The sequence below is a fragment of the Rhamphochromis longiceps genome, linkage group LG1, assembly GCF_057381845.1.
Source record: "Rhamphochromis longiceps isolate RC_006_pf linkage group LG1, R_longiceps_female_GT1.1, whole genome shotgun sequence".
Taxonomy (NCBI): Eukaryota; Metazoa; Chordata; class Actinopteri; order Cichliformes; family Cichlidae; genus Rhamphochromis; species Rhamphochromis longiceps.
The window spans coordinates 29,367,556-29,383,941 of record NC_140557.1 but is presented as its reverse complement, the minus strand read 5'-3'; the positions used below and the strand labels follow the sequence as shown (position 1 = coordinate 29,383,941).

At 40.7% G+C, this 16,386-nt stretch overlaps 2 protein-coding genes across 3 annotated transcripts; one reads left to right on the top strand and one right to left on the bottom strand.

The window, feature by feature from the left end:
- Positions 1–58: 58 nt before the first annotated feature.
- slc24a5 (solute carrier family 24 member 5) lies at positions 59–6,280 on the bottom strand. 2 transcript variants are annotated; one of them, XM_085405095.1, is made up of 9 exons: positions 5,961–6,280; positions 5,126–5,305; positions 4,447–4,530; positions 4,115–4,218; positions 3,862–3,962; positions 2,754–3,037; positions 2,429–2,638; positions 887–988; positions 59–734 (listed from the first exon to the last, which is right to left on the bottom strand). In XM_085405095.1, the coding sequence occupies exons 1-9, from the start codon at positions 6,121–6,123 to the stop codon at positions 412–414; spliced, it is 1,551 nt and encodes a 516-aa protein (XP_085261221.1). In that variant the 5' UTR covers positions 6,124–6,280; the 3' UTR covers positions 59–411. The 2 variants fall into 2 exon arrangements, with proteins under 2 accessions (XP_085261221.1, XP_085261229.1); XM_085405103.1 differs by having other exon boundaries at positions 2,429–2,635.
- A 671-nt stretch (positions 6,281–6,951) lies between these two features.
- On the top strand, positions 6,952–15,998 carry LOC146678933 (E3 ubiquitin-protein ligase RNF128-like). The gene has a single exon (XM_085405087.1). The coding sequence runs from the start codon at positions 11,283–11,285 to the stop codon at positions 12,366–12,368; it is 1,086 nt and encodes a 361-aa protein (XP_085261213.1). The 5' UTR covers positions 6,952–11,282; the 3' UTR covers positions 12,369–15,998.
- The last annotated feature ends 388 nt before the right edge of the window (positions 15,999–16,386 follow it).

Genomic DNA, 16,386 nt, shown 5'->3' with positions numbered 1-16,386 from the left:
GCTTATCAGAGAAATAAGTCTTTGTTTTAGCTCAACCACCCTCTTAAAAAGGAGGACAAGGCCAGATGAGTTCAGTTTAAACCTTTTATTTCTTTTCTTATTGGAAATTGCAGTAAACCTGTGGGAGCAGTAGCTTTTTGTTCATGACCCTTATGTAAGACAGGGAATGTCTTGCAATGTGAAGATGGGCCTTGTGATGATACTGGTCTTGTCTGGATCTTGGTGTACACGCCCAAAAGAATGATCCTAGGAACATTGCCACCTTTGGTAAAATATATTAACAATAGATCATTCACTGAGGTGACCATCACGTATGCGTGCCGTAGCAACTTGATATTTGTACATTTTTAAAAGCTTAACATTTTTGTTTTTACTCAGAAAATATGGCTTTAGTCCTGAGAAGGTCAGATCTCAGTCGCTGCACAGCCTTAGGGGATTATTCCCAATAATTCCCAGCTCATACAGGATGGACAGAGTGGCAAAGAGGATGTAGCAGATGAGAGAAACGATTCCCAGCTTCCAGTCCAACTTCCATCCGTTGATGTGCACGGCTACGAAAAGGAAGACAATTGAAAGGAGAAGTGTGCAGGAAATAAAGACCAGTCCGGTGCTGTTGACCTCTACAGGGTTGTTGGTGTCCACAAAGGCAGTTTTGATGAACCAAGGCAAACCCAGGCACAGCATGTCAAACACATTAGAGCCCACAATGTTGGACATGGCCATATCGGCTTTCCCTTAAGAGAGAGAGAAAAAAAGTTTACATTGAAATTTTAAAGAATTCAACATTCCTGTATTTTGAGTGAACAAGCTGTGGAAGTTTAAATGTACAGCAAGCAGTTGTTCAGGAATTTTAAATGAAGTTAATGAAACTGGAAATTAGTGTTACCTTCTCTGGCCACCATCACACTGGCCACAGTGTCAGGTATACTGGTTCCAGCAGCAAGCAAAGTAAGTCCCATAATAGTATCGGGGATAGCAAGGGTCTCACCTGCATAAACACAATGCCAACACAAAGTCGGATTACCCTACCAATAACTTCAAGATACAGTGTTGTGCAAAAATATTGAACTACTACACATTTTTTTTATGTCTTGCAAGGGAAATAGGTGCAGAGATTAATGGAAATGCAGTATATCAGGCAAAAACAGTTAGTACAATTTCTGTGTCTAACACACCTGACTGAAATGAAGCGCCAAACCCATGACAGAGCCTCCCCTATGTTTAACAGATGGCTGTGGAGACTTTTCTCCCTGTTTTCCAGCCTTAAATATAGCTTCTTGACATTCTCAACTAAAGAGATACCACTTCTGTAGTCAAGTCAGTGAAAAATGTGAACAAATTATGTTTTGCGACAGGCTGCTAGTAACAAAGTGCCTAAAAATACAAATTAACATTGGTTCTCTGCGAAGTCGTCTGTAATGTGTAGACACAACACTGGTTCTTCCCTTAGGTTGGGTACTTTTTTTGTTTGAATGACTCATACGTCAGGGTTAAGTTGCTCAACAGAAACATTCCCTTGTAAAGGGTCAGGTAGAAGCGCTGAAAATGACTGAAAAAGCAGCTAAGGAAAACCTTCGACCTGAAGAAAACTGAAGGAACTATTTCTCAAGAACCTAAGCTAAATATCAAGAAATGAGGGGTGGCTCAAAAGTACATAGTACTGTGGATCTTCCATAAGAATGTGAAATCCTATTATCAAGTTAAATAAACAGCACATCTGCTCCTTCTCTTTTTGAAAATTAAGTCCATTATTAGACATTGTCCATTATCCAGAATCCACATTCATCATAGGAAAATAAATAAATTTCAGGCAAAGTGATCCAGAAAATAACTCACCAATATTAATCACCACCTTAAATGAATCCTTACAATCCTGCCTGTGAACTGTGACTGGGTTCTCTGTACTGTCCAATTCAGTGCAGAGCCTACATGCCTGGTATTTCCCTGCATGTGAGCCTTTCTGAGAACTATTGGATAATCTCATTATACATTAAGTAGACCTGCCACTGTCACATGATAATATTGCCTTTTTACCCTGAACTTGGAATATAGTTCTATAGTTCATTCTTTTGTAGATGGAAGGTGGAGGGGTTCTTGAAGCCCTGTATACACTCAGTCCTCGTGTGACTGTGTTTCCCTAGGGGTGAGCCCCCTGTTAATTGCTGTGGCCGGCTAGGCACATGGCCCACTGGAGCTACAACAGACCCCCTCTGAACCTGCCTAGACAATGGCATCCCAGGAATTAACCAGCAGACCAACATGTGACTGTACTCTGCAAATCCAACATTTTTCTCACAAGTTTCAACACTTGTGATCTGCCGTGGCTCAGTGGGTGATGAGCTCATTTACACCTGTAGCTAATCTGCAAAAGTTTAATGAAAACTACAGAATTTTATTACAGACTTCAGAGTTAAAACAGCCATCTTACCAACTACAGTGACCATCCACACCAGCACATATGTAAAAGCTGAGATCCAGACTGCTGACATGAGGAAAGTGATCACGAACCACTGCTTCCAGAACCTTCTCCTGCAGTCAGGGATGGTGAGGAAAAGCAGAGTGATGATGGGCAGGGACAGTACCCACAGAATCCGTTTCATGTCGCTCTCCGGGACGGCAAAGACACTTTTATGCTCTGCTGGTATGAGAGAATATACATCATACATCTCTCCTAGATCAAACACGAAGGCGAATGACTCAAAGTGGCGTTGAAGGAAAGCAGTTTTACTGTGCCACTAAGAAGTGCGCCTTACCTTCAGGAATCTCATTGAGTCCGTGTAGGCTGAGGGACAGGTGAGAGTATCCTGACTCATCGTGGAAGATCCCACTGTCTGTTCTGGAGCGACTGTGGACTCGCAAACTGGTGTCGTCATTCCAACCCAGCAGACGCTGTGTCTCAATCTTTTCACACGAACCTGACCCCAGACACGTGCAGCAAGGGCTCAGCTTCCTCAGGACAAACTCACTGATGCGAAGGTCAAAGCACAGAACCACAATGTAAACGCCGTAGACCAGCAGGAGACAGGCAGCATCATACCTGTCAACAAATTACACAGTTTGAGCATTAATAGTTCATTGACATACTGTAAATGAAAAATATTGTAAATAAAACATACAATGCTGTGAAAAAGCATTTGTCCCCTTCCTGAGTTTTTAGTTTTTTTTGCATATTTGTCAGACTTATATGTTTCAGAACATAAACAGATTTTAATATTAGACAAAGATAACCTGAGTAAATACAAAATGCACTTTTCAATTATTATGTCAATGTAAGTAATAGCAGTGATGAACCATGGTGAGAGCCATTATCCACAAATGGAGAAAACATGGAACAGTGGTGAACCTTCACCAGAGTGACCAGCCTACCAAAAATACTTCAAGAGTTCTTCGATGACTCACCCAGGAGGTCACAAAAGAACCCAGATCACCATCTAAAAAACTGCAGGTCTCACTTCCCTCAATTAAGGTCAGAAAACATACTTTTCAGTGGCTTTTGTACCACTGGATTATTTCAACATATTCTCCATGTGTAATTCTCCAAATTGTTGTTGCTTTTTTTTTTAGCCATGGATATAGTTATGACAGTACCATAAAAAACAAAAAGAAAAAACAAACCTGTAAATACCTGCACTGTACAAATTGTTTTGTGATCTCTTTTAATTTGTTTTTCTCTACATCACAAGAGGCAATAAAACACTGTAAATGACTTTGTATCTTGTTACCACCCTTTGGGTTATAAAATAGAGTCTCTTATAAAAGGACAAAGTCTTTTACAACCCAAATTCAACCCCTGTTTGTATGTGGTGAAAGGTCTTAAGATGATTCATGTAATGATGAGTTAGTACACACAAATACACTCACCAGTAAACTTTGTTATCTGAAATAATCCCAATGACAGCAGCAACACTGATCCCATATGCCAGGCAGTCCCTGAATAGTGGCCAACAGGTGAGACGCCCAGCCTGATAAAGCGAACAAAAATAAGAGGTTTAAGGCTCATAAAACACAACGATCCTTCTGTTTTGGCTGAGCAAAAGTGCAACTGCTACACACAAGTAGTTAGCAGAGGTGTAATGTTTGTCTGTATCTTATGTGTTATCGTGTCAGAATGTACCATAGAGGCTAAAAGTCCACAGGCACCACAGATTCCTAGCAGGTTGTAGACAGCCGATCCCACAATGGTGCTGACCCCAATGTCCCCTTTTGTCACAAACACACCTGACAGTAAAGAGCACATTTTAGCTTTGAAGCCAGGAGCAATGAGGAAGCATGACAGGGAAAAGAAATAAAGATCTGAAAGTTAAAATAGCCTAGTTCAAGGACACTTTTCCTTTTTGTTCCCATGTAGTAAAGTCACTATGTCAGACTGGGGAACACCACAAGGACACAGATGATCATACTGGGGTTATCATGTCATAATTAGGTTTTTACTTAGTTTGTGATTACCTAGGAAGGCTGTGACTAGTTCAGGTGCAGAACTTCCAGCTGCCATAAACGTGGCTCCTGCTACGTCCTGTGACAATCCCAGACCTGAGAGAGGTCCAAAATAACACACACACACACACAAAAAATATAATGCACAGTTTTGTTCAACAATAGCACAATCCCTCCTCAAATGGCCCATTAAAAACAGATTGATATATTTATTTTTAAGGATTGGTCTGTGATATTACATTTTATATCCGCCCACTGTGGGCTTATTTAGTCAGTCAGTTGATTTCATGGTTTGATCGTCTATTAAAAAAGGATATGTTTTTAAAAAAAAAATAAAATATACTTAGGTGTTGGAGGGATAGGTGCATAAAGTTGAAAACTTTCACAATGTTTGTAGACTTTGCAAAGACCAAACTACTAGTTTACATTAACTATACCAAAGGATTAACTGACTAACAGCTTTATTTATTACTTAAAATGTTCAGTAAGTTAAATATTTCCTCACACTGTATGTGTAGATTTGGCTCCCACCTTGTAAATGAAGAAATTGCGTTAGAATCTGTTGTTATAAATCCCGATTACTCTGATAATCACACAGTGCAAAAATACAATGAGAACATCCACCCAAGCCTACACCTACACCTTACACGCAGATGTTCTATTGGAAACGTGTGTGTTATGTAGAACTTACGTTCACTGATTACTTCTAATGATGGCAGAAAGTAATCGTCGCAGACTATAGAGACAGCCAAAAGCATGTAGAAAATAAGCATAAAATAAATGACGAGCCCTCCGTCCTTCCTCTCCTGCACTGTGAAGAAGCCTTCAGGAAACTCGGAGGACTGTGGCGGGATGCATTCTGTCTCATTCTCTAAAACAGCAGAAACAACACGCACACGCATTCAAATCAAGGCTGTTAAAGTAAACTAATTCAAAAATAAGGGAGAAAAAATATTTTAGAACATTTTAGTAAAGTGAACTAAAATCTAATTGTACAGAAAAGTTTCAGTCTGGCCATTTTGGTCGAATACGTCAGTACAGAAAGCCTGAGGGAGATTATCTTTATGGAGACTGGGATGAGGATGAATCAGTCGCCTCCAGTAACGGTTGTGTGATAATACCTATTTTCAACTTCTTAAATCTAGCCCCTGACAAATACACGCGAGAATATTATCAAATAAAAGACGAAAGCACCGACTCTAATAACGACTCTTAACAACTCATACACACAAACTGTCACCCCAAGAAGCCAGCAAGTTGCTAGAGCGCTCTGCCAAGATGGTTAGATCTCTTTTCATGGCAGTTACACGGTCTTTCATGCCGATAACACACGACGATTAGTAGAGCAAACATTGCCACAGTTGCTATGCCACATGATTACGCACACATTATTACCGTGACATAACTCATGACACACTGAACAGATTGTCACTATAAAACAAAACTCCCCCAGATTATTGTGGCAGCTCTAAAATGTTACAAAGTAACCCAAAAATCCCGCACGCACTTGTTTCAGATATGCTTACCCACGGCCCGACGCACCCTGACAGAGTGACTTTCCTGTGCTGTTTTTGCTGTTACTGAAAGGAGACTGACCGTGCAATACAAAAATATTACAAATCCCAGAAAGTAAGGTATAAAATCTTTTCTCTTCTTTTTCTGCACAGCTACAGCAGTACCCATGGTCATTTTAAAATTAAATAAAACAAAAAAATAAATACGAAATTAGCGATTAATCCAAGGACGCATGTGTGTCTTTACAAGCTTGTAGAAATGTACTAAGGACTAAAATTGGTTGTGAGCGCTGCATCTAACACTACATACGGCTGCAAGCTGCAAAGAGAGATTATTGGGAGGGGGGACATTTTAAAGTCTGGTGCTACTAAGAATGGGGGATCACGAGTTGCGAGTCATTCCAGTCAGCTTGAACACAATCCAGCCTGAGGCGCAGCAGGGGTGAAATCCAGATTTCTTTAAACACAGTTTTAATGCAGCTTTACAAGTGGAAATGTAATGTTTTCTTGATTAAATACACATTTAAGCAACACACTTGCTGAATTTGGAGATGATCATCTTCACGTCAAACAGTGGCACTGTGGGCGTACATGCAGGCCACTCAACTAGGCCTTTGCGCATATCTGACTCGTGATTGTAGACAGAACATAACCATAAACAGGATTTAGTGTAGTTTTAGTTACACCGTAGACTGATACCCATACTCCTCACATGTGAGGAAAAAAAGGGGGTGTGAATATGTGGAGGGACGGGGTGCCAGGGCTTGTTTGGACATGCCCCAAAGTTTCCCCCGGAGCCACAGAGCGTCAGTCAGGAGTGCTCTCTGTGTGGATCGCCTTCGTGCTCCAAAGACATGAAATGAATGGATATTAAAACGATGGATAGTTTATCCTGAGTCCAAACAAGATGATTTGAAAAAAGGTGAGTCAATTCAATTACTGGTTTTCTGAGAGGCTGCTCTGTGTCTATTGCACGTATTTCATTAAGCAGAAGATTTAACATTATGAATTTATATTATGAAAGCAACTTTAAGGTTGACAAATGCTTAAATCATCAGTCTGGCATTTCTGTTGCACCAGTGAGCAGTGCACACTAGCCGAATGAAGCTGAACTTGCTTGTTTTGTTGTGCTAATTGTGATGAATGATGCTGAGCCTAGCTGTGAGTTAATGGCGCCCCTGTGTGGCATTGACTGGGTTTGTGGTTTGCTGGTCATCTTGTGTAGACTGATAAGGGCCTAGCCTGGAAGTCATGCAACAAAGAAATAAGGCAATGTTAAAAAAAACCCTAAAACAAAAACCAACACAGGTATTCTGGTAAATAGACGGTATGCTTGGAGATATTTTTTAAAATACTTGCTCTTAAAGGTTTTTTTTTAATGTTTATTTACAAGATTTTAACTTAAAATTACATAAAATCAAATAAAAAACAATGACATCCAAGCGCAGAAAGTAAGACAAAAACCAAAAAACCAGAACAGGAAAACAATAAAAGAAAAGAAAAAAATAAGGCAATATACAAACATGCAATCCTCTCTCATAGCCAAACCCTAAACAAGGGAGGAGATGGTGATTTCCAGGCTCTAAGAATAGCTACAATAGCTTTTAGCTACAATCATGTCAAACATTAAGGGTTTCTGAAGAGGACGTCTAAGTGCCAGTGAGGTTAGGGAGCAGCCTAGCACTGCAAGTATACAATCCGGCTTTAATTTTAAGTCATAAATCCGGTTATACATATTAAATATCTCTGCCCAAAAAAGTTTAGGGCAAGACCAGAAAAGGTGGGCAGTGGTTCCTTCCATTGCTTTGCATTTTATGACACAATGAGGAAATAGATGGAAAAATGCTGCCTAGCTTTATTTTAGAGAAACGCAAACGATGAAGGACTTTGAACTGCCTAAGTTGTAATCTGGCATTAACAGAGCATTCTTTAATCTTCTTCAACCCATTGGCCCACAAAGTGTCCGATATGTCTACTTCCATGTCCTTAACGCAAGCATCCTTGGTGAGGTTTGTAGGTGGTTTAAGTGTAAAAAGTGTAGTAAACTGGCTGATTAGGTGTTTGGGATTTCAATCAAATAATCATAGAAGTCTCTATGAGCAGGTGGCTGATCCAGATGGGAGAACGAGTGTTTAACAAAATTCCTGATTTGTAAGTATCGAAATAAACGAGTGGAGGGAAGCATACATTTTGATTGCAACTGAACAAATGAAGCAAAACAATTGTCGATGTAGACGTCCTTAATAGTGCGGAGACCTAATTCTGACCAATGATTACACACAGGGTCCATCACGCCAGGTAAAAAAGAAAGGTTTGGCGTTGTGGTGCAAAAATGGATAGGTCTGGCACAAAGCACCCCTAACTTGCTTTAGGATCTGAAGAGAATAGAGCTAGGACAAAATCTTTGCTAAAAAATTTTGGTAGGTATGTTTGGCAGGAAGGACCACAGCCCTTCTGAATAGCAGGAACAGCTGAAACACTGTTCCAGAAAACCCACGTTCTGGTATTGCAAGCCCAATAATATTGCCTGAAAACTGGGAGGCCAAGTCTGCCCTCAGAGGGTTTCTGCAAGTGTGCCTTTGAAATTGTATGGTGTTTATTTGCCCAGATGAAAGACATAATGATAGAGTCAATAGTTTAAAAATGATGATGTGGGAAAGATGGGTATGTTTTGGAAGAGATGAATAAATTTAGGAAGTACCACCATTTTTTTTAAGTTTTATTTATTTTTTTATCATTTCATTTACACTCATAGACCACACCTGTTCAACAGCTCCTTAAAGCAAATATCTAATCAACCAATCACACGACAGTTACTACTGAAGTTCAAACTGAGCATCAGAACAGGCAAGGAAGGTGATTTAAGTGACTTTGAACATGGCATGGTTGTTGGTGCCAGACTTGCTGAACTAAGTATTTCAGAAACAGCTGATCTACTGGGATTTTCCCACACAGCCATCCCTAGTGTGCAGCATTTCTCTGGGAGAAAATTCCTTGTTGGTGTCAGAGGTCATAGGAGAATGGCCAGACTCCTTTCAGCTGATAGGAAGGCAAAAGTAACTTAGGTAACTGCTTATTACAACCAAAAGAGGAGAGCAGCTCTGAGCATGCAACATGTCAAACCTTGAAATACAGGAGCTACAGCTACAGAAGACCACACCGGGTCTTGTCAGCCAAGAACAGGAAACTGAGTTTACACTTCATACAGAATCGCCAAAATGCTCCAAGAGAAGATTTGAAAAATATTGCCTGGCTTGTAAAGTCTCAATTTCTGCTGACACAGCTGAATGCTAGGGTCAGCATATAGCATAAAAAACCTGAAAGCGTGCATCCATCCAGCCTTGCATCAGCGGTTCAGGCTGATAGTGGTGTAATAAAAACTGAGTGTCATTAAAACACCTCAACCTAGCTGTTGATGACCATAGCCATCCCTTTACGACCGCAGTGACAGCATGTTCATTGCTGTCAAATGGCCTCCACAGTCACCACATCTCAATACAGTAGAGCACCTTTGAGATGTGGTGGCACATGAAGCCAGCCAACATATCTGCAGCAACTGTGTGATGCAGTCATGTCAATATGGACCAAAATCTCTGAGACATTTTTCCAGCACCTTGTTGAATATGCTACGAAGAATTACAATAGTTCTGGAGGCAAAAGGAGGTCCAACTCAGTGCCAGAAAAGTGTACCTAATAAAGTGGTTCATAAGTATCTATCTCTTTTAATGACTCTGTTCATTTATTGGAATAACAACTTAGTACTGTTTAATCTTTTATTATTAAATTAACCTTTTAGGAGTGAATTAGGACAAATTCATTTCGTCCGTACTGCTTCCATTAATTTCTTTACAATTAAATTTTTTTTATTCTTTAAATTTTTTTTAAGTAAGTGAGTTTAAGTTCATCATCAAACTAACACCACTGAACACTGTTGAAATCACTATTCTTTTTCGGATTAAAATATAAGCAAATGCACACATGTGTCCAGTGCTGACAGTTTGCACGTCTGTCTGACTCACCTAGCTTGGTGGAGGTTTGTCTTTTCCTTTGACCACACCACTAACCAGCCAGCAGATGCCAGTATTAGATCAGAAAGTCTCAGGATACCTTTAGAATCTAACACCAAACTTCACCTGTAAAGAGGAATGTCTGTTTTTATTAACTTGAACAAGACATGAGGTCTTTTTTGGAGTGCATGTTCATAACTTGACAGGGTAATATTTCTGGAATTTAAGGGTCAGAGCAGAACCATTGTTCCTGTTATCAGAAGCTGTGACTTCTAGCTGTGCTAAAAGGAAATATCTCACAGTCTTTTATTTACAGAGCTAGCCCCAGTCAAATAGATTATTTAATAGCGCATTGTGTACACATTCTTTGTGTGTGTGTGTGAACTAAGGTAAAAATGGCTCAATGAAATAGAGCAGATCTCAATCCAGTCTCAATCTCAGGTAAACTATCAAGCTGGACAGCAACCTCACCATCAAATTTGTCATTTGAAGCCTTTCTGTCTCTTAGTGTTTGTGCGCTTTCACTTGTGTGTAAGTAGATACAGCGGAAACTTGACAGTGCCTCGTTCTATTTCAGTGGTCACTGGTATGCCTGCAGTGGTGGATGAGTCTCTAGTTACAGTATCAGCACAATGGAAAAACATTACTCTTGTGTGCAAAAGTCTTATCCTCTTCACTCAGTTTTTTTCGTAAGCCTGTAAAAATATTCAGCAACATTAGTCTACTGCAGTAGAATATGCAGTAGACTATATTTGTAGATTAGAGACAATAGCCACAAGGCAGCGGTGCAAAACTTGCCTGTCACCTTAACAAAACAATGATCGCAGCCGCAGAAAAAAGAGGAAGGAAACCAGTCAAACTAGAAAAACTGGCTGAGTTGCTTTTGTCATCATTATGCAAGGAGAATGCGGCAGTTTTCACAGCTGTCACAGTCCTGCCTTATGAAAGTCTTCTTATCATTTGCTTATCATGTCTTTCCTTCTCGAATGCTGTTCCTTGGCTCTGGAAACAACATAGGTCTGTGCGTTTTGTGTACTTCAACTTGTTGAATAGCAACACCCTGCCCTCAGCGGGGAGTGTTCAGTGTTCAAGGTTCAGGAAGATAACGAGAGGTGAGTGGCTGACGCGTAGCTTGTTTTATGTTACCAAAGGCTCGTGTCATATTACCGAAGACAGCAGGCTTGGTGAAACTATCGCCGGATTGAGACTGCTGAGACTTGAACAGACCAGGAACTGGGAGTTTTTTTCTTTTTTTGAAAAAGAAGTTTTGAAGAGGCTAAATAAGCCTGAGTAAGAGGACTTCCTCTTGTTCAAGAACAGTGTTACCATGGGTAAGAAGACACAACCACCTCTGCTGCTTTTGCTGTTTTTGTCAGGGCTTGTTCACTGTTCAGCTACCTTTGTATTTTGGACTGCCAACGTGGAAATAAGCTTTGTGAACAGCTACAATGAGACTGAGGAGAAATATTGTGAGTGTGGGTTGTATGGCCGTAACTCTCTGAGGAAAAGAGCTTTTGGCATCGTTACGCTTCCCGTGGGAGACCCCAAAGGCTGTGGCCCAGATCCTGTGTACGACCGCAACGAAACCTTACCACCGTGGATAGCCCTGGTGAAGAGGGGCAACTGCACCTTCGGTGAGAAGATCAATGCTGCCAAACGCCTCGGAGCAGCTGCTGTTGTTGTGTATAATGTGGACGGCAGTGGAAACAGCACTACACACATGGCACACTCAGATGCAGACGAAATTGTGGCGATCATGATTGGTAACACTCAGGGCATGGAGATTGTCAGGTTGGTGAAAAACGGGATTGATGTTCAAATGATAATTAGTGAAGGCGTGGCTCACGGACCCTGGATGGACACATACTGGCTTTACTTTCTGTCCATTGCCTTTTTCATTGTAACCGCAGCCTCCATCGCCTACTTTGTGTTCATCTCCGCAAACCGTCTCTACAATATGAGCATGAGCAAGCGCAATGAGAAGCGACTGAAATCCAAGGCGAAGAAGGCAATTAAGCGTTTGCAGGTACGCACGCTCAAGAGAGGGGACGAGGAGACCAGTTCGGACTCCTCGATGTGTGCCGTTTGTATCGAATCCTACAAGGTAGGCGATGTGGTGACCGTGCTGACGTGTGATCACATCTTCCACAAAACCTGCATCGAGCCCTGGCTGCTGGAGAGGCGAACCTGCCCTATGTGTAAGTGCGACATCTTGAAGGCCCTGGGCGTTGAGGACGACAGAAAAGAGAGCTTCTCTTCTGAGTCACCGCCAGATGTCACCGTGATCACAGTGACAGGAGACGCCCTGTATGAAGTCCCACTGACTGACCCAGGGAGCCTCGACCCAGAGAGACAGCAGCATCGCTATGACAACAGGGCCTTCGAGGAAGACTCAGAGGCTGCGAGGGGATGAGCAGCAGCAGTGGAAACAAAACAAAGCACAAATCAGGACACAGTTAAATTTCCTATTTAAAAGAGATATTTTTCTGGCACACAGTGATCCAGTGGAATCAAAGTTTAATCTATCAACAGAGGAGACAATGTTCATCTTGCAATGTGGACATGTTAAAATGATTTAAAAAAGAATCCAAGGATTTAAAATGTCAACGAATGTGTGTCATTAACTTAAATGTCAGTGCTTCTTCTTTGTTTTCTGTAAACAGTGGGTGTGTTCATAAATCCGCAGCTCATTAGAATAGAATTGAGCAGTCGTGGAGCGACACCAATGTCAGATAGCTGTTTTGCATAGGCACAAAGCAGTTGATGTTGGTTAGGAAGGAATATAAATATCAGAAAGTGGGGCCAAATTTCTTCCAATAAAAGGCTCAATATTGGGCTGCTCGCAGTAATATACACCAAACGTTTCTTTTTCCTTTAAACTGAAATACAAATGTATTTCTCATAATCCACTTTGTCCTAATCACTGTCCTTTCTTTTTCTGAGTGTTTTTTTTACCATTTGCATCTGGGTTGTCATTCTGGATTTGCAAACACACCCTCATAAACACGCCTTTGTCTGGAAACACTGCATGCCATGCATTTCTCGGGCATGAGTAAATAATACACCTGAGGGCCAGAGGCTCATAGCATGACAGTGTGCTGAAGAAAGGATTTTCATGTTCAGTCAGATCACAACCAGAAGTGAAATGTAATGCAGTCATGTTGTAATAGACATATCTACCTATCTCTCTCTCTATATATCTATATATATGTATAAAACAGGCATCTGCAGTGTAGATAATTTTCTTCCCATATGTTTTCTTGGCTGCTGGACGGGGGAATTACTGTGTAATTATCGTGAAATTATTATGTGTACTATCTTTTTAAGTAATACACTGAGACTGGCTTATCACTCAATCAACTTTATGTGTTAATATAAAGGTAACACACTATGGAAAGTACAGCTGATTTTCATTTGCAGACATAAACTGTTATTGATGAACATGTCTTCCAGGTTTTGCCCGTGCTCTACCTCTGATCTATCACACGGTTAAATATAGGAACGTGTTTGAGATTCTTCCACGATCCAAAGTGTGTCCCTCCATAAAGGATAAAGCTAAAGAATTGTTTCACTTCTTTGTTTTCTGGTGGGATGTGCCGATCATGGTACTAAAAAGATTTTATATCGAATCATTTTCACGGCTGTTTTACAGATTCCAGGAGTCTTAAATTGCACTGTAAAAAAACGAATATTACTTTCTGTATTAAATCACATTGATGCTTTTTAGAATGAAATAAATCCCTCAAAATGAGGCCAACTTAACGAGGACACATACTTGTGAAGTGGTGTTTGTTTGCGTGTGTGTGTTTTGCGGGATATATATACGAACATGAACATGAACGTGAAAAGTATGGTAAAGGAACCTCTCACTTTCAGAGATGTGTCTCTACAGAGATAACTGTAGGAGAGAAGTGAAATTGTAATTACTCCTGCGTAGGTGGGCGCTGATACACACATACACACCTTAAGCTTCAGTGGGATAATCATCATACCACATAAGTATACGGGCTTGAACGAACAAGCCGAGCAAGCTCGACTACTCCTCAGGTGATCACATTTCCTGAGTTGGAAAAATCCAAACATGGAAACAAAACGGAGGCTCTGGGATGATGTGTCATATTTTTTTGCTCAAAACAAACAACATGCTGATAATCAGTCTGTTTAGCTAATAAATAACGTTAATAGGCTATCAAAATGGATCCAAAGTAGCATACTTAATACTGTATTACAAGCTAAATAGTTGCACAAATACATTTAAAAAAATGCTGTATTTGCTCCATTAATGAAAATGCTTTCACTGTCAGTGGTTTGGAGCCTGAGTGAGCCGAGGTCCAGTACACTCAGCAGTACGAGCTCTTTCTGTTTAGCAGAGATTCCCAAGCTTTTGGTTTTGTTTTCGATTGAATTCCAGTAATGACCGCATGTGACACCTGATGAAACTCAGTCAGTCAGCCTTATAACTTTACCACAGACCGTGGCCTCTGTGTGGCTGTGAATAAGGTTGAGCCAAATAGTACGTGTTTGGTTTTTTTTCCTTTTCAAATTGCTTGATTTTAGAACCCAGAGGTATCCGATAGTTGGCAATAAAGCAAAATCAGAAAGATATAATCATGAATTTGAGTTCCCGTGCATTCTTGAGCTTGTTGCTTGCTTTGCGTTTATTTTCTTGATTTCAAATGTTATGTTTTAGTTTTCTTTTTAAATATTCTGTGCCTCTGGGCTTTGCCTTGTTTTGTAGTCCTTATAATCAGAGGCTACACTAACCTAAACAGCAGTGAGTAATTAGTCCTTGGTGCTCATATTTTTCAGGCACGCAAGCAGCATCTGTTTATGTCATACTTTTCACTTGCAAGGGTCAAAGTGCGCATTGTAAAACTAGCTTATAACACACCCTTATAAAAAATCGAATACAAAAACTAAAATGAGCTTTAACGTCTATCTGTTTTATTATATTGTCAGAGAGTGTCAGAATTTCCGTGAGTTGACCAAAGAATTGATTGATTTGTCCCAAGAGGAGTTTTTAAAAAAGATCAATGTAAGAGTGGGGTCAAGTTGTGCAAGGTAGGCATGGTTAGAAGTGCAGAGACTAAAGCAGCGATACTAACAGGGCATGAGCCAAGGGCAAACGTTTTCGGTGAAAGTCCTGCAGTCCTAAGCCCAGAGGGTGAGCTGAGTGTTTCCTCACATGGCGCTCCCTCTCCCCTTGGAGGGCAGTGTGTGCTGGATTTCAGGCCAGTGCTGTGAGCTCAGCTTTCATAGGTCAGATGGTTATAGTGGTATAACAGCATGACAGAGAATCAATACTGAACTAACTGGCCATGTTGGGAACAACTGGCTGGCTTTGGGTTAGAGGCATGATCTGCTCAGCGGCGGTGCTCTTCTGATTTATTGTAGTTGTTCTGAGAAAATTGAGTCAGAAGGTTTTCATTTAATGGCACACTAGTCGGTGGCTGTACCCTGGTACCACACTTGACCTTCAGTTCCAGATAAGAATCAAACAATGGAATTAACTACCGTAGTGGCCTGATAGCGTTATCTTCTCCTGTGCAGCCTAATCACAGTAAACATCTCATGTTTTTCTATGGCACCAAGTACACTTGGCTGGAGGCCTGCAGCTGGACGAGACAGTGGAAGGTGCTCGGGCCTGCTGTTTGTTGCAATTAAACAAGAACACACTGCTCTATGTTCAGGCATGAATACAATGCTTGTCTGTAAGTCTCCGTCTCTCCTTGTGAACATTAGGATCGTTCTGCAGCACCACCTGGTGGACACAGTAAATGCTTGCAGTGACTTTAAATTGCCTTCCAGAGAAGGTAAAACTGCATGGTTCCACCCTTTCATATTTGATCTTCAGGTACTTCAGGACAATTTCCTGCTTGAGTGGAACATACAGAGTAATAAATCCTTTCATAATGAAATACAGCACTTACTTGGCAGTGTGCTTTAATGGCCCAGTTGAGGAGTTCTGCTTGTCCACTTATTGAGGCATTGATATTCCAAACACACACACATACACACAAGTTCAAACGCTAGGATTTTGGATTGACCTTAAGATAGATAGATAGATAGATAGATAGATAGATAGATAGATAGATAGATCTATCTATCTATCTATCTATCTATCTATCTATCTATCTATCTATCTATCTATCTATCTATCTATCTATCTATCTATCTATCTATCTATCTATCTATCTATCTATCTATCTATCTATCTATCTATCTATCTATCTATCTATCTATCTATCTATCTATCTACCTACCTACCTACCTACCTTCCTTCCTTCCTTCCTTCCTTCCTTCCTTCCTTCCTTCCTTCCTTCCTTCCTTCCTTCCTTCCTTCCTTCCTTCCTTCCGTGGAGCAAAAGAAAGTCTCTTTAATCGAATTACAGTACTTGGTGCTTCTCCATGGCTCTCTTGTCCCAGACTGT

Coding starts and splice junctions, on each gene's coding strand:
- LOC146678933 (XM_085405087.1), top strand. CDS start 11,283: ATGGGTAAGAAGACACAACCACCTCTGCTGCTTTTGCTGTTTTTGTCA.
- slc24a5 (XM_085405095.1), bottom strand. CDS start 6,123: ATGACCATGGGTACTGCTGTAGCTGTGCAGAAAAAGAAGAGAAAAGAT. Junction 4,531..5,125: donor ATTAGAAGTAATCAGTGAAC/GTAAGTTCTACA, acceptor GACCTCTCTCAG/GTCTGGGATTGTCACAGGAC. Junction 3,963..4,114: donor GTGGACTTTTAGCCTCTATG/GTACATTCTGAC, acceptor TCGCTTTATCAG/GCTGGGCGTCTCACCTGTTG.